Source organism: Aquarana catesbeiana, linkage group LG08, assembly GCF_042186555.1.
Source record: "Aquarana catesbeiana isolate 2022-GZ linkage group LG08, ASM4218655v1, whole genome shotgun sequence".
In the NCBI taxonomy this organism is placed as follows: Eukaryota; Metazoa; Chordata; class Amphibia; order Anura; family Ranidae; genus Aquarana; species Aquarana catesbeiana.
Window position 1 is genome coordinate 271,569,705 of NC_133331.1, and position 20,783 is coordinate 271,590,487.

General features: G+C 48.5%; 1 protein-coding gene across 1 annotated transcript in view; it reads left to right on the plus strand.

The window, feature by feature from the left end:
- The window catches only part of LOC141106742 (uncharacterized), a 168,525-nt gene extending 149,262 nt beyond the window's left edge, over positions 1-19,263 (plus strand). Inside the window, exons 4-8 of the mRNA XM_073597670.1 lie at positions 2,114-2,237; positions 3,326-4,789; positions 8,049-8,051; positions 10,808-11,060; positions 17,709-19,263. Of these exons, the coding sequence (XP_073453771.1) occupies positions 2,114-2,237; positions 3,326-4,789; positions 8,049-8,051; positions 10,808-11,060; positions 17,709-19,041 (3,177 nt within the window). The 3' untranslated portion in view covers positions 19,042-19,263. The remainder of the gene's footprint in view (positions 1-2,113; positions 2,238-3,325; positions 4,790-8,048; positions 8,052-10,807; positions 11,061-17,708) is intronic.
- Positions 19,264-20,783: the final 1,520 nt, after the last annotated feature.

Below are 20,783 nucleotides of genomic sequence, written 5' to 3' on the forward strand. Positions count from 1 at the left end.
TAGCACCTTTTTGGTCCCTGCAGGTCACATCCTAGGCTATTAAGTAGCCCCCACGGCTCACCTCCCTCAGTCCCTGCAGGTTACACCCCTGACACCTAAACAACCCCAATGACCCACCTCCTAAAAGTGTCTCCCTTGGTCCCTGCAGATCACTTACCCGGCAAAGCGGCCCTGCGTGGCTCCGAAACATTGCTGTATATCTATCATGTAACCATGAAATAAAGCTCTGGACCCTTTCAAGGAATCCTTGATGTGCTGATGACATTTTCTACACTCGGTCCCTGCAGGTCACATCCCAGGCTTCTCAGCAGCCCCCACACATCACCTGCCAATAGTACCTCCCTGGGTTTCTGCAGGTCACATCCCTAGCTTCTCAGCAGCTCCTAAAAATCACCTGCCAATAGTATCTTTCTTGGTCCTGGCATGTTACACCCCTGGCTTCTCAGCAGCCCCCATGACTCACCTGCCAATAGTATCTTCTCCTATCCCTGCGGGTCACAACAGTGGCACCTCATGACCCACATTGGGTATTGGGATAAAGGCAGCAAAACTCAGACAAGCTTTTCAACCCTACCCCGCTAAGCATGGCTGGAGTTGGCCTTAAGATGATAATTGTTTAAAATAATTTATGTTGCAGCTGTATTTAGATTTCCATGTGTTCTTCTCAAAGCAGTCAAGCTGTGAGCTTGTAGTATCTTCTGGGAAGGATACTTGGTCCTTTTACAGAGTGGGTCCAGTGTAAATCGCCTCAACCACCGTAGGATGGATCAAGATGTGTCTGGAAATATCCTAAAGCTCACACTGGAGATCATCTACCTGCTGACCAGAGAGGTGAGGAGAATTCTGAGAGGTCACATGACATCATTCTTATCTCCCAATAATAAAACACAGACCCGTGTTTCGTCAGATTAGGCAACCTGTCAGAATGTCTAATGGAAGTGATGTTCCGTCGCCGCCATCTTGCTACCCCCCGCACTCCTCTACAGTAAGGATACACTGAGAAAGGGGGAAAGCGGACATCTTGTTACACCCATCGAAGTTTTGCATTTTACACTTATTTTTAACAGTAAAGTGAGTTTATATACTGAAATACAGTACTTAGAACTCCGTATGAATGTTTACATCTTAACAGTCAGACGGAGTTCTAAGTACTGTATTTCACTATATAACCTCAGTTTACTGTTATAAATAAGTGTTAAATGCAAAACTCCGGTGGGTGTAACAAGACCCCTTCTCAGTGTATCCTTACTTTGGAGGAGTGCGCCTAATCTGATGTAACACCTGACTGGAGAGGTGAGGACGATTCTGGAAGGTCACATGACATCACTCTTATCTCTATTAATAAAACACAGACCTGACCCGAGAGGTGAGGAGGATTCTGGGAGGTCACATGACGTCACTCTTATCTCTAATAATAAAACACAGACCTGACCAGAGAGGTGAGGAGGATTCTGGGAGGTCACATGACGTCACTCTTATCTCTATTAATAAAACACAGACCTGACCGGAGAGGTGAGGAGGATTCTGGGAGGTCACATGACATCACTCTTATCTCTATTAATAAAACACTGATCTGACCGGAGAGGTGAGGAGGATTCTGGGAGGTCACATGACATCACTCTTATCTCTATTAATAAAACACTGACCTGACCGGAGAGGTGAGGAGGATTCTGGGAGGTCACATGACATCACTCTTATCTCTATTAATAAAACAGACCAGACCGGAGAGGTGAGGAGGATTCTGGGGGGTCACATGACATCACTCTTATCTCTATTAATAAAACTCACACCTGACTGGAGAGGTGAGGAGGATTCTGGGAGGTTCACGTGACATCACTCTTGTCTAGATGAGGAGTAATATGGGGATTTTTTCTGCATGATGTATATTGTATCCTACTGCATAGAATTATGGACCCATGAAAAAAAAGTCCAATAAACTACCACCTCCCTCCTTGCCACCTGAGGGAAACATCGACAAGAAGATCCTAGAAGTCACCCAGAAGATCATTGGGCTGCTGACAGGAGAGGTGAGCGGTGGTGGGAGTTCTGGGACATTATCCAGTAACAGACAAGGGATGTGTCTGGATGGTGACTGTATCATTGTGTGTGTCAGGTTCCTATAAGGTGTCAGGATGTCACTGTATATTTCTCCATGGAGGAGTGGGAGTATTTAGAAGGACACAAGGATCTCTACAAGGACGTCATGATGGAGCACCAGCTGCCTCTTTCATCTCCTGGTAAGATGTTTTTGGGCCAGAATACCATGTTTCTGCAAAGTGCAATTGTGTTCATTATATCGAGGAGCATCATCCAGAAAACACTAATTATGAATTTTTGAGAGTTGAGGTCAGGAGATTTTCCAGCCTTTGCTATGGTTTAGTGAGAATATAAGTTGCTTCAGTTCAGTTAGAATGAGAATATAAGTTGTTAATTTGATCTGAGTGCGTGTAAGTCTCTCAGGTTTTTTAAACATTACAGCCTCAGTTGGACCTTTTTTGTACCATATCCACAAGCACTGACCATCTCTTGCATCATGTCCACTGTCTCCGTCTATCTCCTGTATCATGAAAGCATGCCATGCTTGGACCAATAAGACTATGTACAGTATACTGTATACCACACCTGGCCAATGCCCCTGGGAACTGGAAATCAATGAAGCAGACACTGCTCATTCAGTGATCTCCACTTGTTTTCGGGTCTCGCTCTGAGTAGCTGCTCTCCTACATTGTAGACACTGGAGGTTGGCCATTCTTGGCAGAATGCTTTGCATGTTCTGAATGAATGCAAAGCATTCACCGATTGGACAAGGTGGAGAGCGTGATGTCACTGCCATGCCTTCCAGCGTGTCCAATCATAGAACGCTTTCATTGCATTCATTCAGAGCATGCAAAACAATCTGAATGGCGAATGTGCCCAGTGTTCACAGTGCAGGGGAGCAGGCACTTGGTGCAAGACCTGAAAGCAAGTAGAGGTCACGAAGATGGTCATTTTGTTGAGTTGCATGGCTGTGGTTATTTAATCTTCTGTCCTTACTTATGAATATTTTTGTAATGGTGTTTAGCTTTCACCATTTCCACATTTTTCTAGTAAATTGTGCCATAACGTATGTCAGGACTTCAGGAAAAAAGGAGTCTGTAGGGTTGGATTTGATGGACTTTGGTTCTTATGCAGTTGGCAAGGCCATCTCCTCACTCATCCTATAGCATTTGAGACTACCTTTATCTGTACAGGAATGTTCCTCCTGCCAATAACCTTCTTCAGTTTATAAACTCTTATATATTTAAATGTTTCCTTCCTCTCACCCTGATGTCTTTTTCTCCAACAGATCCACCATCACCAAATTGTCCAAATGATTATTCCATTATTGTTACCAATCCCCTAACTGACCAGTCCTCCTCAACAGTGCAGCAAAATATGACTCACACCCTAGATGACATCCCCAAGGCTTCAAGTTCTTGTAAAGCAGAGGAAGAACAATTTCCACAGCGCAACATCTCTGCGGCCACACACCATACACCAATTACGTCTACACAAGTTAAGGAAGAACTCCTCCCGGTCGAGGAGCATTTCCTCCATCCTGTACAGTCAACAGCCACACATACACAGTCTGCATCAGCTGGTTGTAATGTGGAGACAATCTTAGCTGAAGAGCATTTCCTCCACCCCGTTGACTCTACAACCACACATACACAGTCTCCATCAGCTGATTGTAAGGTGGAGACACTCTTAGTTGAAGAGCATTCCCTCCACCCTGTAGACTCTACAACCACCCATACACACTCAGCATCAGCTGATTGTAAGGTGGAGACACTCTTAGTTGAAGAGCATTTTCTCCACCCTGTAGACTCTGCAACCACATGTACACAGTCTCCATCAGCTGATTGTAAGGTGGAGACACTCTTAGTTGAAGAGCATCACCTCCAGTCTAACATCTCCACCCTAACCGAACATACACAATACCTATCTGCTCAATTTAAGGAGGACCATCACATCCAAAATGAATTTTCTTCCCATGCACGTTCTACTACTGCTCAGGATCAGGGGGAATATGTACCAGTCTTGTACCCTTCTTTATGCCTTGATCAAAGCGAAAACACTCTGGAGTCTCGTTCTTGCAACAAACCATTTGCTTGTTTTGAATGCAATAAGTATTTTGGGGTCAGGTCCGACCTGGTGGCCCATCAGAGGTCTCATGCCAGACAGGAGCCTTATTGTTTTACTACCTCTGATGGCCTTACTCCACAACAAATGCTCCACACGGCCGCAACATCTTACCCCTGTCCTGATTGCGGCAAGTTCTTCTCCACTTACTCCAATCTGGGACTTCACCGGAAGATCCACTTGGGAGTAAAACCATATTCCTGTCCAGAGTGTGGCAAATGCTTCCTCCGAAACTCACACCTTACTAGGCATCGGCAGAGCCACATAGGTGACAGAGTGAAGCCATATTCTTGCACCGAGTGCGGCAAAAGTTTCCTCAGCCGGGCTTCTTTTGTTGTCCATTGGAGAAATCATACCGGGGAGAATCCTTACTCTTGTTCGGAATGCGGGAAATCTTTCCCGGCTTATAGCTGCTTAGTGCAGCACTGGCGGGTTCACACCGGCGAGAAACCCTACCCTTGCTCGGAGTGCGGCAAACGCTTCGCTGCACATTCCAATCTTACCCTTCACTATCGCATTCACACCGGAGAGAAGCCATATTGTTGTTCGGAGTGCGGGAAACGTTTTGTTAGGAACTCCCATCTCAGGAGGCATCGGAAATGCCACACGGCGGAGGAGCCGCATCTGTGTTCCAAATAATCTGGTTTGTGCTGGAGACTGCGCTTGACTGACTGGATCAGTCACTGATCCTGGGTGGGTGATCTATGGGCAGACTGGAAGAGATTTCTTCCTGTAGGTTGTGTCCAATGGTAGATGGAGGCGGAGGACCCTCTTGAGACTTGGGCTGCTACTTTTTAGATACGTCCTTAGGGTCAACTCAGTGTACAGTCTTGGATATCAAGGAAGGAGCGCCGGGTGTTCAGAAAACTACAACCTATGTTGTGTGGTTCATAAGACTTTTATTAAAAATGTCAATATGTACATTGAACCAATGAGTTTCGGGGGAATGGACTCCCCCTTCTTCAGGGCTGTTGCTGCATGCTATTGGATGGCAATGGTTCTCAAAAGGATACATTGATTACAGGATTTCGGAAAGTGGATTGGCAGAGTGTCGGCTAAGGATACAAAGGCAACATACTGCCTCTGCATTCTTAGCCGACACTCTGCCAATCCACCTCCCAAAACTCTCATCCAAAAGCATGTGGCAATAGCCCTGAAGAAGGGGAGTACATTCCCCTGAAACATGTTGGCTCGATGTACTTGTTGACATTTTTAATAAACGTCTTTTGAACCACACAACAAAAGTGGTAGCTTTCTGGACACAGGGCGCTCCTTCCTTCATATCCAAGTGTGCCGAAGAAGAATTTGTTTTTTTCACCAAGGATGGTTTTGTGACCTGCTTGAGGGTTTTGCATGAGAAAGAAACTGCTGTTGTGCGGAAAATGTTTCTCCACCTACTCTGAACTTGAGGGTTCACATGTGCGAGGAAACTACATCTATGCCTTATACAAGAAGTCCTTCACCATGTACCCAACCGTGCTCTTCACTGGATAATCCACATGGGGTAGAAGCCCCAATTCTGTGCTAAATATAGCAAACATTCCATAAGGAATTCTCATGGGTGCCACACCGTTGACCTCAGAAGGCACCAAAGAACTTACTTAGAAGGAGAACTGGGTTGTAAAGCTGAATTTAAAAATTGGTTGTAACAGCCGGGTGAGTCTGTTTTTTCTTCAGCTTCCTGGCAAGATCCCACACACTTTCCCCTTCCACAGATCTATACTTACTCTAATACCTTGGTCACGGTCTCTTCAATTCTTCGCCTCCTGGCAACCATTATCTTGTTAGTACCGGCCCATCAACTGATACAGGAAGTGGTCTGTTGCCTGGCACATAGAAATCCACGGAAAACTAGAGTTTAAGTATATGCTGCCAGGAGGCAGAGGATTGAGGAGACCATAAGGTGAGATCTGTTGATGGGGAAGGTTTTCATTTTGTCAGGGGCTTAGAAAAAGGTTACATATGGTTTTGGCAAAAGTACAATTACTGCTTAAATTTGAGAACATTCCATGTTTGAGAGGGACCTGGTTTTGCATTTAGGAATTTTCTTTATCACCTTTGGATCTGGATGCCCACAAGGAAGCTCACTTACTGTAGATGACAAAACTAATTTTGCCTGTGGTCACTAGAATGTGTATACATAAATCCAGCCTTTAACCCTTTTGTTGTCAATTGTTATTGAATTGGCCAAATCTACTTAGTTATATTATTGGTTCTATCTCAATGGTTCATTTTCAGTGTTGGCAAAAATTTGTGAATTGGTGGGCTTGAGATTCTTTTCATGTATGCAAAAAAATCTCCAAATCAAAATTTCCCATTAAAAAAAACTCAGCAAAATATTAATATGAATGAATATGGTTCATATACAGACTCCTTGATATAGGGGAGTGTGGCTCATTTATCTGGAACACTGTATCAGTGGATCGAGGATTTTGTGTCACGGAGGAGATATATTCTACATCACCACCACTTCCCATGCTTTGGTTCCCCACTTGCTAGTTTTGGATGAAGCTGCCCTTTGGGTAAAGAATATATAACTTATTGAATGTATGGTACACCTGTACTGATTTGTTCTTCTATGTTGGTGGAGCTTGTGAATAAAATATTTAAAGTCAGCACTTGTCCTGAGTGATGTTCTTGTACAGAGTATGCCAGTATAGGGGCAGGCCATCCAAAATGGATTTTTATTTACAACTGGAGTCACATATTTTAAGCCTTGGGGAACTTGCCACCATTGTTCTGGGCCTCTTCCCAGCCACATTGGAGTTTTGGGTGCACCTGGCCATGTTAGTTTGTAGTCATGTTTCTTAGCAAGGAAGATGGAAACCCATCATAGTAGCCACACCTTGTGGATCCCATTGATAAGATCCTACCACCATTGTTCCCAGCCACATTGGAGTTTTGGGTATGCCTGACCATGTTAGGTTGTACTTGGGTTTCGTAGCAAGAATGGCGGGAACCCACTATAGTAGCCACACCTTGGGGATCTCATTGATAAAATCCCACTACCATTGTTCTGGGCCTCTTCCCAGCCACATTGGTGTTTTGGGTGTGTCTGGCCACCTTAGGTTTTACCCATGATCCTTGGGGACCCCACCCCCATTGTCCAGGCCCTCTTCTCAGCCACATTGGAGTTTTGAGTGCGCCTGGCCACCTTAGGTTGTATTCATGTTTCCTAGTAAGGATGGTGGCAACCCATAATAGTAGCCACATCCTAATGATCCCATTGATAGGATTCCACCACCATTGTGCTAGACCTCTTCCAAGCCACATTGGAGTTTTGGGTGTGCCTGGTCACGTTAGGCAGTGGTCATGTTTCTTAGTAATGATGATGGGATCTCATCATAGTAACCACACCTTGGGGATCCCATTGATAAGATCCCACCACCATTGTTCTGGGCCTCTTCCAAGCTACATTGGAGTTTTGGGTGTGCCTGGCTAATTTAGTTTGTACTCATGTTTCTTAGCAAGGATAGTGGGAACCAATCATAGTAGCCACACCTTGGGATCCCATTAATAAGATCCCACCACCATTGTTCTGGGCCTCTTCCTAGCCACATTGGAGTTTTGGGTGTGCCTAGCTACCTTAGTTTGTACTCATGTTTCTTAGCAAGGATAATGGGAACCCATCATAGTAGCCACACCTTTAATAAGATCCCACCACCATTGTTCTGGGTGTCTTCCCAGAACATTGGAATATTTGGTGTGCCTGGCCATGTTTGGTTGTACTCATGTTTCTTAATAAGGATGGTGGGAATCCATCATAGTAGCCACACCTTGATAAATCTGATTGATAGGATCCCTCCACCATTATTTTGAACCTCTTCCCAGCCACATTGGAGCTTTGGGTGTGCATTGCCACGTTAAGTTGTACTCATGTTTCTTAGCAGGTATGGTGTGAACCCATCATAGTAGCCACACCTTGGGTACCTATTGATAATATCCCACCACCATTGTTCTGGGCCTCTTCCTAGCCACATTGGAGATTTGGGTGTGCCTGGCCACCTTAGGTTGTACTCATATTTCTTAGGGAGGATGGTGGGAACCCATCATAGTCGCCAAACCTATGGGAACCCACCACTTGGGGATCCCATTGTCCTGGCCTTCCCAGCCACATTGGAGTTTTGAGTGCGCCTGGCCACCTTAGGTTGTACTCATATTTCCTAGCAAGGATGGTGGAAACCCGCTGTGGTAGCTACACTTTAAGCACCCCATTGATAGGATCCCACCATCTTTGTGCTGGATCTCTTCCCAGCCACATTGGAGTTTTGGGTGTGCCTGGCCACGTTAGGTTGTAGTCATGTTTCTTGGCAAGGATGATGGGAACCCATCATAGTAGCCACATTGAGAGGATCCCACCACTATTGTTCTAAACCTTTTCCCAGCCACATTGAAGTTTTGGGTGTGCCTGGCCACCGTAGGTTGGATTTGTGTTTCTTAGCAAGGATGGCAGGAAGCCATCATAGTAGCCACACCTTGGGGATCCCATTGATAAGATCCCACCACCGTTGTTCTGGGCCTCTTCCCAGCCACATTGGAACTTTGGTTGTGCCTGGCCACGTTAGGTTGTACTCATATTTCTTAAGAAGGATTGTGGGAACCCATCAAAGTAGATACAGCTTTGCCTGAAGTATTCCCACAGCTGTCAGAATACTCACCGAATTGTCTATAATATATTTATTTCTTATGATAGTAAGCTGCATCTAGTGGCTGTAATGCAGTATTTTTCTGATTGTGGTATTTTAAGAAAATACCACATTATGGTCACACAGCCATTCTCAACCAGGTTTATGTGGAACACTAGGGGTTCTCCAGGGATAGCTTGGGGTTCCTTGAGCTGTAGCAAACTAACCACTCATCTGATGGTGCCTGCATGGTTCTAGGTCCGAAACAAAATTTGGCGGAGCCAGCGACATGACTGCAAGGGTGTCATTTTAGCCACTATTGTAATGTGGGGTATGCTTCCCTCTTACCACCACCAATGTAAGGGGGCATTTTCCCAATGACCCTCAATAGACTAATCTTACAAGGGGTTCCCTGAGACCTCAAAATTATTTAAAAGGGTTTCCCTGGGGTAAAAAGGTTGAGACAGGCTGGATTAAAGTCTGATTTTAGTTAATTGTTTTTTAATTTACACAAATCAGCACAAGGGATGGTACTTATAGTGAGTGAGAAGTGTCCTGTGTGCTGGTGGCTGGTCTCTGAAATCTTTGATCCTCTGCCTCCCCCCCGTACCCCCCACAGAGGTAGTCTTCCGCTGCTGTGGGAGTGAATAATAGTGCCTGGGCCTGTCATAGGCACTCTTCAAGGGTGCCGACTATGCCAATCTATCCTGCCCCCTCATCCATTCCTAGAAAGCCGTACTATGGCTTCCAGCAATGAAAAGAACTCTATGAATGGAGGACGGGCGGAGGAATGAAAGGTCTGCCTCCTGCATTCAGAAAGTGTTTTTCTGCTGGAAGATGTAGTACAGCTTCTATGAATTTTATTATCAAATTTATTATTATTACTACCGCCCTCATCAATATTTTATTTTGTAATATTTTTTGTATTGTAATTTTATATTATGATTATTATCTTGATCATTTTTTTTATTAACTTATTGGAATTATGTTATTTCAGTATTAATACTACTACTACTACTACTACTACTAATAATAATAGTATTATTGTTATCATTAAAATAGTAATAATTAAAATAGTAATTCTAAAATTATTATCTTCATTCTCAATATTTTTAAATGTTTTAATTTATTTATTAGAATTATTTTATTTCAGTATTATTATTATTAATAATAATAATAATAATAATAATAATAATAATACCATTAAAATAGTAATACTAACATTTTATTAATAATTAATAATTAGTACTAAAATAATAATAATGATAATAATAATAATAATAATAATTATTATTATTATTATTATCATCTTTTTTTCATTAATCTAATAAAAATATTTTATTTGAATAATAATAATATTATTATCATTTAATTAGTAATACTACAATTATTATTATTATCTTCATAGTCACTTTAAATAAAATGTATTTAATATAATAATTGTATTTCATTATTATTATTATTAATATTATTAATAATAATAATAATAATAATAATAATAATTATTATCATAATAATAATTTTATAATTACAATCATGATACTAACATTTTTATTATCATTAAAATAGTAATACACAAATCAATATTATTATTATCTTCATTGTCAATATTTTTAATTAATGTAATAAAATTATTTTATCTCAGTACTACTACTACTAATAATATTATCATTAAAATAGTAATATGAAAATCAATATTATTATTATCTTCATTGTCAATATTTTTTGTATTACTTCAATAGCATTATTTTATTTCAGTATTAATACTACTACTAATAATAATTTTATATTACTATTTGAATGATTTTAGACAATGAAAGGGTGATAATGCATTTTATTTTATTAGTCAAGATTAATTACATTTTTAATCTCATGTTTTGATTAGGGAAGACAAGTTTTTTTTCTGTTTATTATTTTTTATAATACTATAAGAATTGATCCTCAGCAGATTCTGTGGAGAACTCAGAGAGGAGGATTCTGCGTAGAAGAGCTCAGGGAATCTGGATGACTCCCGATCTCAGAGGCGATTCATTCTGTGGTCCACTATCCGGCCTTTCGCATACTCCTCGCTGGAAGCGCCCCTAGCAGTAGTCGGAACCTCGCAGCAGGGATCGCGGGGAAGAGCGCGCCGGGCGCCATCCGGCCTTTGGAACGCACAGAGCCGAAGCACTGTGGAACGCACAGGCCGGAAGTGCTGCTACAACTTCCTTTCCTGTTGTCTCAGGAAGAAGGAGAGGAGAGGGTGATGTGTGTGGTGCCTGGTAGCGGCTGCAGGTAACTATGGGGGAGCCAGAGAGATTTATTGGTGTGCTGAACCCGTATTATACCCAGGGGGAGGGGCCAGTCAGTATTGGGGGGTCAAGTTATGTAATCAGGGGGTTTGTAATGAAGTTGTAAGCTTCCCCCCTGGTCACATGACCCCCCCAGGTGTATATATGTATGGTATTTTTTTTATTATTGTTTATAATTACAGTATGAGCTTCTCATATTGTGTTTAATTATATTTATAAATTAAAATTGACCGGTTGAAGGCGGGAGGCACCGGACATGAGCGATGGTGGTGTAGGATGCGCCGTTCAGGGTCCGCGCTGTGCGTCCTCTGAAATCAAAGGCTTTATTTGGTCGCCAAAGGGCTCCGGTGATTGGCTTCCCCACCCAGCAACCGCCGGTGACTGACATTGTGGATTGGGCCACCTGCTTTTAAGAAGGGCGACCCATTTGGTTGACTTGGAACGCGGCGTCAGATGCTGCCGGGCAGCATTACGTCATGCGTCTGATGAAGGTCATTAAAGTGGACCTGTCCGCTAACACCCACAGTGCCCATTATGAGGGGTTCCCACCATCCCTGTGCTGAGTTCCCGGGTCTGTACACCCGCTGTGCCCATTATGAGGGGTTCCCACCATCCCTGTGCTGAGTTCCCGGGTCTGTACACCTGCTGTGGCCATTATGAGGGGTTCCCACCATCCCTGTGCTGAGTTCCCGGGTCTGTACACCTGCTGTGGCCATTATGAGGGGTTCCCACCATCCCTGTGCTGAGTTCCCGGGTCTGTACACCCGCTGTGCCCATTATGAGAGGTTCCCACCATCCCTGTGTTGAGCTCCCAGTTCTGTGCGCCCACGGTGCCCATTACGAGAAGTTCCCACCATTCTTGTACTGAGTTCCCGGGTCTGTATATCTGCTGTGCCCATTATGAGGGGTTCCCATCATCCCTGTGCTGAGTTCCCAGGTCTGTGCACCTGCTGTGTCCATTATTAGGGGCTCCCACCATACCTGTGCTGAGTTCCCGGGTCTGTATACCCGCTGTGCCCATTATGGAGGAGTTCCCACCATCCCTGTGTTGAGCTCCCGGCTTTGTACACCTGCTGTGCCCATAATGAAGGGTTCCCACCATCCTTGTGCTGGGTTCATGGGTCTGTATACATGCTGTGGCCATTTTGAGGGGTTCCCATCATCTCCCACACATAGGAGGGTTGGGAACACCCATATTTATCAGGCGGACAGGAACAGAGTCAGGAATTATGGCAGTGAGATCTTACAATCGGAGCATCCATGAGGTATAAAGAGCCAGGCCTTGGGGTATCGCACTGTATACCAATGGGTGCGTTTCTTTCAATACGCAGGAGAAGACCCCTTGAGACCCAACTCAGACCCCACAACCATCCTGGAGTATAGGACGGAGCAGGAGCCAGAGCCGCATCACCCTCCCTGACATCTGAGGAATGATGACAGGACCATTGATCTGCTGACAGGAAAGGTGAGCAGTGCTAGGTATCGCGGGATATTGTCACGGCAAGGGATCAAATAAGATGTATCCTATTGTTGGGGTCTGACATCCCCAGTGATAAAAGTCAGGCGTGATTGGTGAAAGAGGAAATATTTTTGGAGGTCATAGTGTATATGGACACCCCTAGGTAAAGGTGTAAAGAAGACTACAGGTATGGTCCAAAACACGATAGGGGAATTTTAACTTTTTATATGGTCTGGGAATGGCTTGAGGTGCTCCAGGAAGAGATGGAGACCAAGGGAAGCCTCGTTTTCTGCCCCATCTTACTCTACAGCACAGGTGTCAAACACAAGGTCTACGGAGCCGAATCCGGACCGCCAGGCCATTTCATGTACCCAGGGCTTTTTTTCACCCGGAATGTGGCGGAACTCGGTTTTGCCACGTCTGGCTTTCGCCCTCCACTCACCACTGTCTCTTCTTTTTTGTTTTTAAGCACAGCTTTCCTCTTGGTGGCTCTCACAGATCTCTGCCTGCCCTGTACTCACGGCGGGGACAAGGGAGATGCAGGCGCAGTGTGTGATGGGGCATTACATGGTAAGCTGCACTGTGATCCCCATCTGTGGCTGGGTGCACAGATGCTGACCAATGATCTCCCTTCAAGCGAGAGAGTAGCGGAGCCACCCACACTGATGGGTGGTACTAGAATGGGGCCGGGTGGGTGAGATTTGAGGAAGCTTTCTTTGGGGGGGGGGGGGGAGAAGTGGTGCTGAGGTCATTGCCAAGGAGGGCTGCAAGTGAGAAAAGCACTGCACTCTGTACACAGCACACTCCTCAACCTGCACTCTGTATGTAGCTCACCCCCAAACCCTGCACTCTGTACACAGCACACCCCTGAACCCTGCACTCTGCATGTAGTGCACTCCTGAACCCTGCACTCTGTACATGACGCACCCTTAAACCCTGCACATGGCGCACCTCTGATCCCTGCACTCTGTACATGGCGTACCCCTGAACCCTGCACTCTGTACATGGCGCACCTCTGAACCCTGCACTCTGTACATGGCGCACCTCTGAACCCTGCACTCTGTACATGGCGCACCTCTGAACCCTGCACTCTGTACATGGCGCACCTCTGAACCCTGCACTCTGTACATGGCGCACCTCTGAACCCTGCACTCTGTACATGGCGCACCTCTGAACCCTGCACTCTGTACATGGCGCACCTCTGAACCCTGCACTCTGTACATGGCGCACCCTGAACACTGCACTTTGTATGTAGGGCACTCCTGAACCCTTCACTCTGTACACAGCGCACCCCTGAACTCTGTACGTAGGGCACTCCTGAATCCTTCACTCTGTACTCAGCACACCTCTGAGCACTGCACTCTGTATGTAGTGCACTCCTGAACCCTGCAATCTGTACACAGCACACCCGTTAAACCTTGAACTCTGTATGTAGCGCACTTCTGAACCCTGCACTCTGTACACAGAGTAGCGCACCTCTGAACCCTGCACTCTGTGCGTAGCGCACCTCTGAACCCTGCACTCTGTGCGTAGCGCACCCTTGAACCCTGCACTCTGTGCGTAGCGCACCCTTGAACCCTGCACTCTGTGCGTAGCACACCCCTGCTCTCTGTGCGTAGCGCACCCCTGCTCTCTGTGCGTAGCGCACCCCTGCTCTCTGTGCGTAGCGCACCCCTGCGCTCTGTGCGTGGCGCACCCCTGAACCCTGCACTCTGTGCGTGGCTCACCCCTGAACCCTGCACTCTGTGCGTGGCTCACCCCTGAACCCTGCACTCTGTGCGTGGCTCACCCCTGAACCCTGCACTCTGTGCGTGGCTCACCCCTGAACCCTGCACTCTGTGCGTGGCTCACCCCTGAACCCTGCACTCTGTGCGTGGCTCACCCCTGAACCCTGCACTCTGTGCGTGGCTCACCCCTGAACCCTGCACTCTGTGCGTGGCTCACCCCTGAACCCTGCACTCTGTGCGTGGCTCACCCCTGAACCCTGCACTCTGTGCGTGGCTCACCCCTGAACCCTGCACTCTGTGCGTGGCTCACCCCTGAACCCTGCACTCTGTGCGTGGCTCACCCCTGAACCCTGCACTCTGTGCGTGGCTCACCCCTGAACCCTGCACTCTGTGCGTGGCTCACCCCTGAACCCTGCACTCTGTGCGTGGCTCACCCCTGAACCCTGCACTCTACGCGTAGCCCACCCATAAAACCTGCCCTCTGTGCGTGGCTCACCCCTGAACCCTGCCCTCTGTGCGTGGCTCACCCCTGAACCCTGCCCTCTGTGCGTGGCTCACCCCCGAACCCTGCACTCTGTGCGTGGCTCACCCCCGAACCCTGCACTCTGTGCGTGGCGCACCCCCGAACCCTGCACTCTGTGCGCGACGCGCACCCCCGAACCCTGCACTCTGTGCGCGACGCGCACCCCCGAACCCTGCACTCTGTGCGCGACGCGCACCCCCGAACCCTGCACTCTGTGCGCGACGCGCACCCCCGAACCCTGCACTCTGTGCGTGACGCGCACCCCCGAACCCTGCACTCTGTGCGCGACGCGCACCCCCGAACCCTGTGCGTGGCGCACCCCTGAACCTTGCTCCCTGTATGTAGGGCACTCCTGAGCCCTGCACTCTGTATGTAGTGCATTCCTGAACCCTGCATTCTGTACACAGCGCACCCATTAAACCTTGCAATCTGTACGTAGCGCACCCCTTAACCCTGCACTCTGTGCATAGCGCACCCATTAAACCTTGCACTCTGTACGTAGCGCACCCCTTAACCTTGCACTCTGTGCATAGCACACCCCTGAAACCTGCACTCTGTGCGTAGCTCACCCATAAAACCTGCCCTCTGTGCGTGGCTCACCCTTGAACCCTACACTCTGTGCGTGGCTCACCCCTGAACCCTGCACTCTGTGCGTGGCTCACCCCTGAACCCTGCACTCTGTGCGTGGCTCACCCCTGAACCCTGCACTCTGTGCGTGGCTCACCCCTGAACCCTGCACTCTGTGCGTGGCTCACCCCTGAACCCTGCACTCTGTGCGTGGCTCACCCCTGAACCCTGCACTCTGTGCGTGGCTCACCCCTGAACCCTGCACTCTGTGCGTGGCTCACCCATAAAACCTGCCCTCTGTGCGTGGCTCACCCCTGAACCCTGCCCTCTGTGCCCGGCTCACCCCCGAACCCTGCCCTCTGTGCGTGGCTCACCCCCGAACCCTGCCCTCTGTGCGTGGCTCACCCCCGAACCCTGCCCTCTGTGCGTGGCTCACCCCCGAACCCTGCCCTCTGTGCGCGGCTCACCCCCGAACCCTGCCCTCTGTGCGCGGCGCACTCCCGAACCCTGCACTCTGTGCGCGGCTCACCCATAAAACCTGCCCTCTTTGCGCGGCTCACCCCTGAACCCTGCACTCTGTGCGCGGCTCACCCCTGAACCCTGCACTCTGTGCGCGGCTCACCCCTGAACCCTGCACTCTGTGCGCGGCTCACCCCCGAACCCTGCACTCTGTGCGCGGCTCACCCCGGAGCCCTGCACTCTGTGCGCGGCTCACCCCGGAACCCTGCACTCTGTGCGCGGCTCACCCCCGAACCCTGCACTCTGTGCGCGGCTCACCCCCGAACCCTGCACTCTGTGCGCGGCTCACCCCCGAACCCTGCACTCTGTGCGCGGCTCACCCCCGAACCCTGCACTTTGTGCGCGGCGCACCCCCGAACCCTGCACTCTGTGCGCGGCGCACCCCCGAACCCTGCACTCTGTGCGCGGCGCACCCCCGAACCCTGCACTCTGTGCGCGGCGCACCCCCGAACCCTGCACTCTGTGCGCGGCGCACCCCCGAACCCTGCACTCTGTGCGCGGCGCACCCCCGAACCCTGCACTCTGTGCGCGGCGCACCCCCGAACCCTGCACTCTGTGCGCGGCGCACCCCCGAACCCTGTGCGTGGCGCACCCCTGAACATTGCACCCTGTACGTAGGGAACTCCTGAACCCTGCACTCTGTACACAGAGCTCTTCTGAGCCCTGCACTCTGTATGTAGTGCATTCCTGAACCCTGCATTCTGTACACAGCGAACCCATTAAACCTTGTAATCTGTACGTAGCGCACCCCTTAACCCTGCCCTCTGTGCGCGGCGCACCCCCGAACCCTGCCCTCTGTGCGCGGCGCACCCCCGAACCCTGCCCTCTGTGCGCGGCGCACCCCCGAACCCTGCCCTCTGTGCGCGACGCACCCCCGAACCCTGCCCTCTGTGCGCGACGCACCCCCGAACCCTGCCCTCTGTGCGCGGCGCACCCCCGAACCCTGCCCTCTGTGCGCGGCGCACCCCCGAACCCTGCACTCTGTGCGCGGCGCACCCCCGAACCCTGTGCGTGGCGCACCCCAGAACATTGCACCCTGTACGTAGGGAACTCCTGAACCCTGCACTCTGTACACAGAGCTCTTCTGAGCCCTGCACTCTGTATGTAGTGCATTCCTGAAACCTGCATTCTGTACACAGCGAACCCATTAAACCTTGTAATCTGTACGTAGCGCACCCCTTAACCCTGCACTCTGTACGTAGCGCACCCACTAACCCTGCACTCTGTGCATAGCGCACCCCAGAACCCTGCGCACTGTACGTAGCGCACCCCTGAACCCTGCGCTCTGTACTGTGTATACACAGTGCACCCCTGAACCCTGCGCACTGTACGTAGCGCACCCCTGAACCCTGCGCTCTATACGTAGCGCACCCCTGAACCCTGCGCTCTGTACGTAGCGCACCCCTGAACCCTGCGCTCTGTACGTAGCGCACCCCTGAACCCTGCGCTCTGTACGTAGCGCACCCCTGAACCCTGCGCTCTGTACGTAGCGCACCCCTGAACCCTGCGCTCTGTACGTAGCGCACCCCTGAACCCTGCGCTCTGTACGTAGCGCACCCCTGAACCCTGCGCTCTGTACGTAGCACACCCCTGAACCCTGCGCTCTGTACGTAGCGCACCCCTGAATCTTGTACTCTGTGCATAGGGTACCCCTGAACCTGCACCCTCTACATACAGCATTCCCGAACTCTGCAAATATAGCACTCCTGGTATTTATTTCTGAAAATAATGGATGGCCTGTAAAGTCCCTCTTCCCAGAATCCCTTTTCTAACTATAACAGCCTGATGTATCTCCAGGCTTCCACATTCTCAACACCATGTCTTTCTTTCTAACAGGTTTGTTGCATGGAGGACCCAACCTCAGTTGAAAGAAGTTCACAACATTGTTGTAAATCGGTCGACTGCTAAACTCTCCTTACTGGAAGGGCAAAGTATGTCCCGTGCAGTGGAGGATGTCCCCGGGATGCTGACATTGTGCAAAGAGGAGGTGGAAGATCCTCCACAGTCACATGGTTCCAGAATTAAAGTCGAGCCATCGGAGTGTGATGGAGACACTGCTGTAGCTTTCCCAGGCACCGTTGTTAAGGAGGAACCCCAGTGGAGCGATGGAGAACACCATCTGCACTCTGTATATTCCACACTGGATGACCCCAGTCTTGCGTCCACAGATATAAAGGAAGAAGTAGACTCTTGTGACGAAGACCAGCTTCCACTCTCTAAGTCTTCTTCGCCTCAATGTGATACTTATATTGAGGGAGAGTCGGATGGTGGAGATCTCACAGAAGATTCAGAGTATGGCAGTGTTTCTCCTGAAGATGAAGAGAATAACAACAGCCAACAGGAGCCACCAGCAGATGAGCCGTACAAGTGTGATGTGAAGTCTACCAAGCGAAGCTCTGAACGGCTCAATCACCAGAGGAGCCGCGCTGGAGAAAAACCATACTCGTGTCCCGACTGCGGGAAGTCCTTCACTACCTGCACATACCTGGCCCATCACCAGAGGACTCACACCGGAGAAAAGCCCTATTGCTGTCCAGTGTGCGGCAAACGGTTTACCACCAACTCGAACTTGTCTCTGCACCAGAGGATACACACCGGTGAGCGCCCTTTTCGGTGCTCTGAATGCGGCAAGCGCTTCATCAGTAACTCCCACCTCATCAGACACTGGAAGATTCACACTGGGGAGAAGCCGCATTCCTGCGTGGCCTGCGGGAAAAGTTTCATTAGCAACTCCGACCTGAAAAGACACGAGAAGATCCACGACGAGAACCGTCCGAAGCCCGGCTCCAAACGCGCGGAGTTCCTTAAGAGCCTGCCCGTTGACCTCGCCAAGAAGCCGCACCCTTGCCCCGAGTGCGGGAAGCATTTTACCACCAAGTCCAATCTCGGGGTCCATCGAAAGATTCACACGGGCGTCAAGCCTTTCATCTGCCCCGACTGCGGCAAATGTTTCGTCACCAACGCCCATCTTATCCGACACCATAAGATCCACACCGGGGAGAAGCCGTATTCTTGCTCGGCATGTGGGAAATGCTTCATTAACAATTTTGACCTGAAAAGACACAAGAAAATCCACTTTGACTACGAAGCCCTTTCTGCCCCAGGGTCAGTAGAAAGCCTTAGCAGCGAGTCAGGTATTGATAATCAAGATAGACTGAACATAGTATAGAACTCAAGGAGCATTTTTTTGGTCGCCTAGAAATCATCCAACACGGGACAACGAGGATCTTCCCGCCATGAATGTAGGAGCTGTTCCACTGATGACGAACGGAGAGCTTGCCAGTGATGGTCTCCAGTCTGTGGGACGTAGCAGAGGAAGAATATTTTGTTTATGAACAATTTTTAATAACTTTGTACTTTGTGTACTTGTCTAAAAAAAAACTGCCAGAGACTCGTGGGGAAATGTATTTTTTTATTCGGCAGGCCTGAGTACGATATTTTCATTAATCGCAGCCTTAACAAATGCAGAAAATTCAATCCGTGGAAGCTCAGCTGTGGCCACATTGATGAGGGGCTAGAGATTGTTAAAGCAGATCTCCAGTATCCCCCCCCCCCCCCCCCCCGAAGAACCCTCCCTCCCCAGTTATTTTTTTTTTTAAAGCCCTCACAATTACCTTTTTTCCTTAAAGCGGAACTAAACCCTCCTATCGTTTTCAGCCAAGGAAGCTGCCATCTTGGTTTCTGATCTTCAACTGCCATGATGCTGCAGATGTAATCAGTTATGACACCAGCCATTTGATGGTTTGACAGCTAGGTTGAGAGCAAAACCAATGTGAGCGTTACTTTCCCGACATGTTCCGAGAATGTCCTTTTTTTTTTTTTTTTTTTGTAAACTGTTTAAAGTGGTTTAGTTCCGCTTTAAAGCCATCTTGTGATGTAATTCCTGGCTTTTCTCCTTCTGGCAGTGGTGAGGGAGGGTGAGAATTCTTCTAGTGGGGCTCCTATAATGACGTGTGAGTACTACTCAGTCCTGGAGTACCGTGGGCCCAACTTGCATGATTGTAGGTTCTCTGGGGTGGGGTGCAATTGACAAACCAGACTTCCAGGACATGGGTGAATGACTGAGTTTCATTTTGCCCTAAAGAGGATCGCCTATAGTTACCCTTTAAAGGAAGGCCTTCAAATTATCTCATTTGAAACTCTTCATACCATAAGTAAGATTTGTCACAAAGTCCTTCTCCCTGTACGAGACCTTTGGGCGTTGTAGGCAAAGAAAGGGTACTAACAAAACTGGACACAAAAACATTGCAAAAAAATTTACCAGTTCAGTCAAACTCCATGTTGGGCAGTTGTTCTAGAATATGTCCTGAATTTCTTATGGTGGTTCTAAACAACAGAGAACCACGGGGTTCCCTCCTGAGCATAAAGTACTTTGTGTGTGTTGGCGTTTAAGCAGTGCGGACTTCAAACCGTGGCCCTTTGTTTGCTTTTGTATGGCCCTTGGGTCACTTTGCCTTCCACCGATACAAGGCACTATTCCTACCTCTGACACCAACAGTAGGGCATAATTCCTGCTAACGACACCAACAATTGAGTACTATTCCGCCCACTGACACAAGTGATGGGACACTATTCCTTCCCCTGATGGCAACAATGGAGCAGTATTCCCCCCCACTAAAAGCAGTGGTGGGACACTATTCCTCCCCCTGATACCAACAGTGGGGCAATATTCCTGCCATTAAAACCATTGATGGGGCACTATTCTTCCCACTGACGCCTATTAAGGGACACTATTCTATCCCCTGATACCAGCGATAGGACACTATTACTCCCACTAAAACCAATGATGGCTCATTGTTTGCTCCCATGAACACCAGGACATTTTCTACTCACACTGACCATAGTCCAGGCCTCAAAATCTAAAGGACAGTAAATGGCTCTTTGTTTAGAATGTTTGGAGACCCCTGGCGT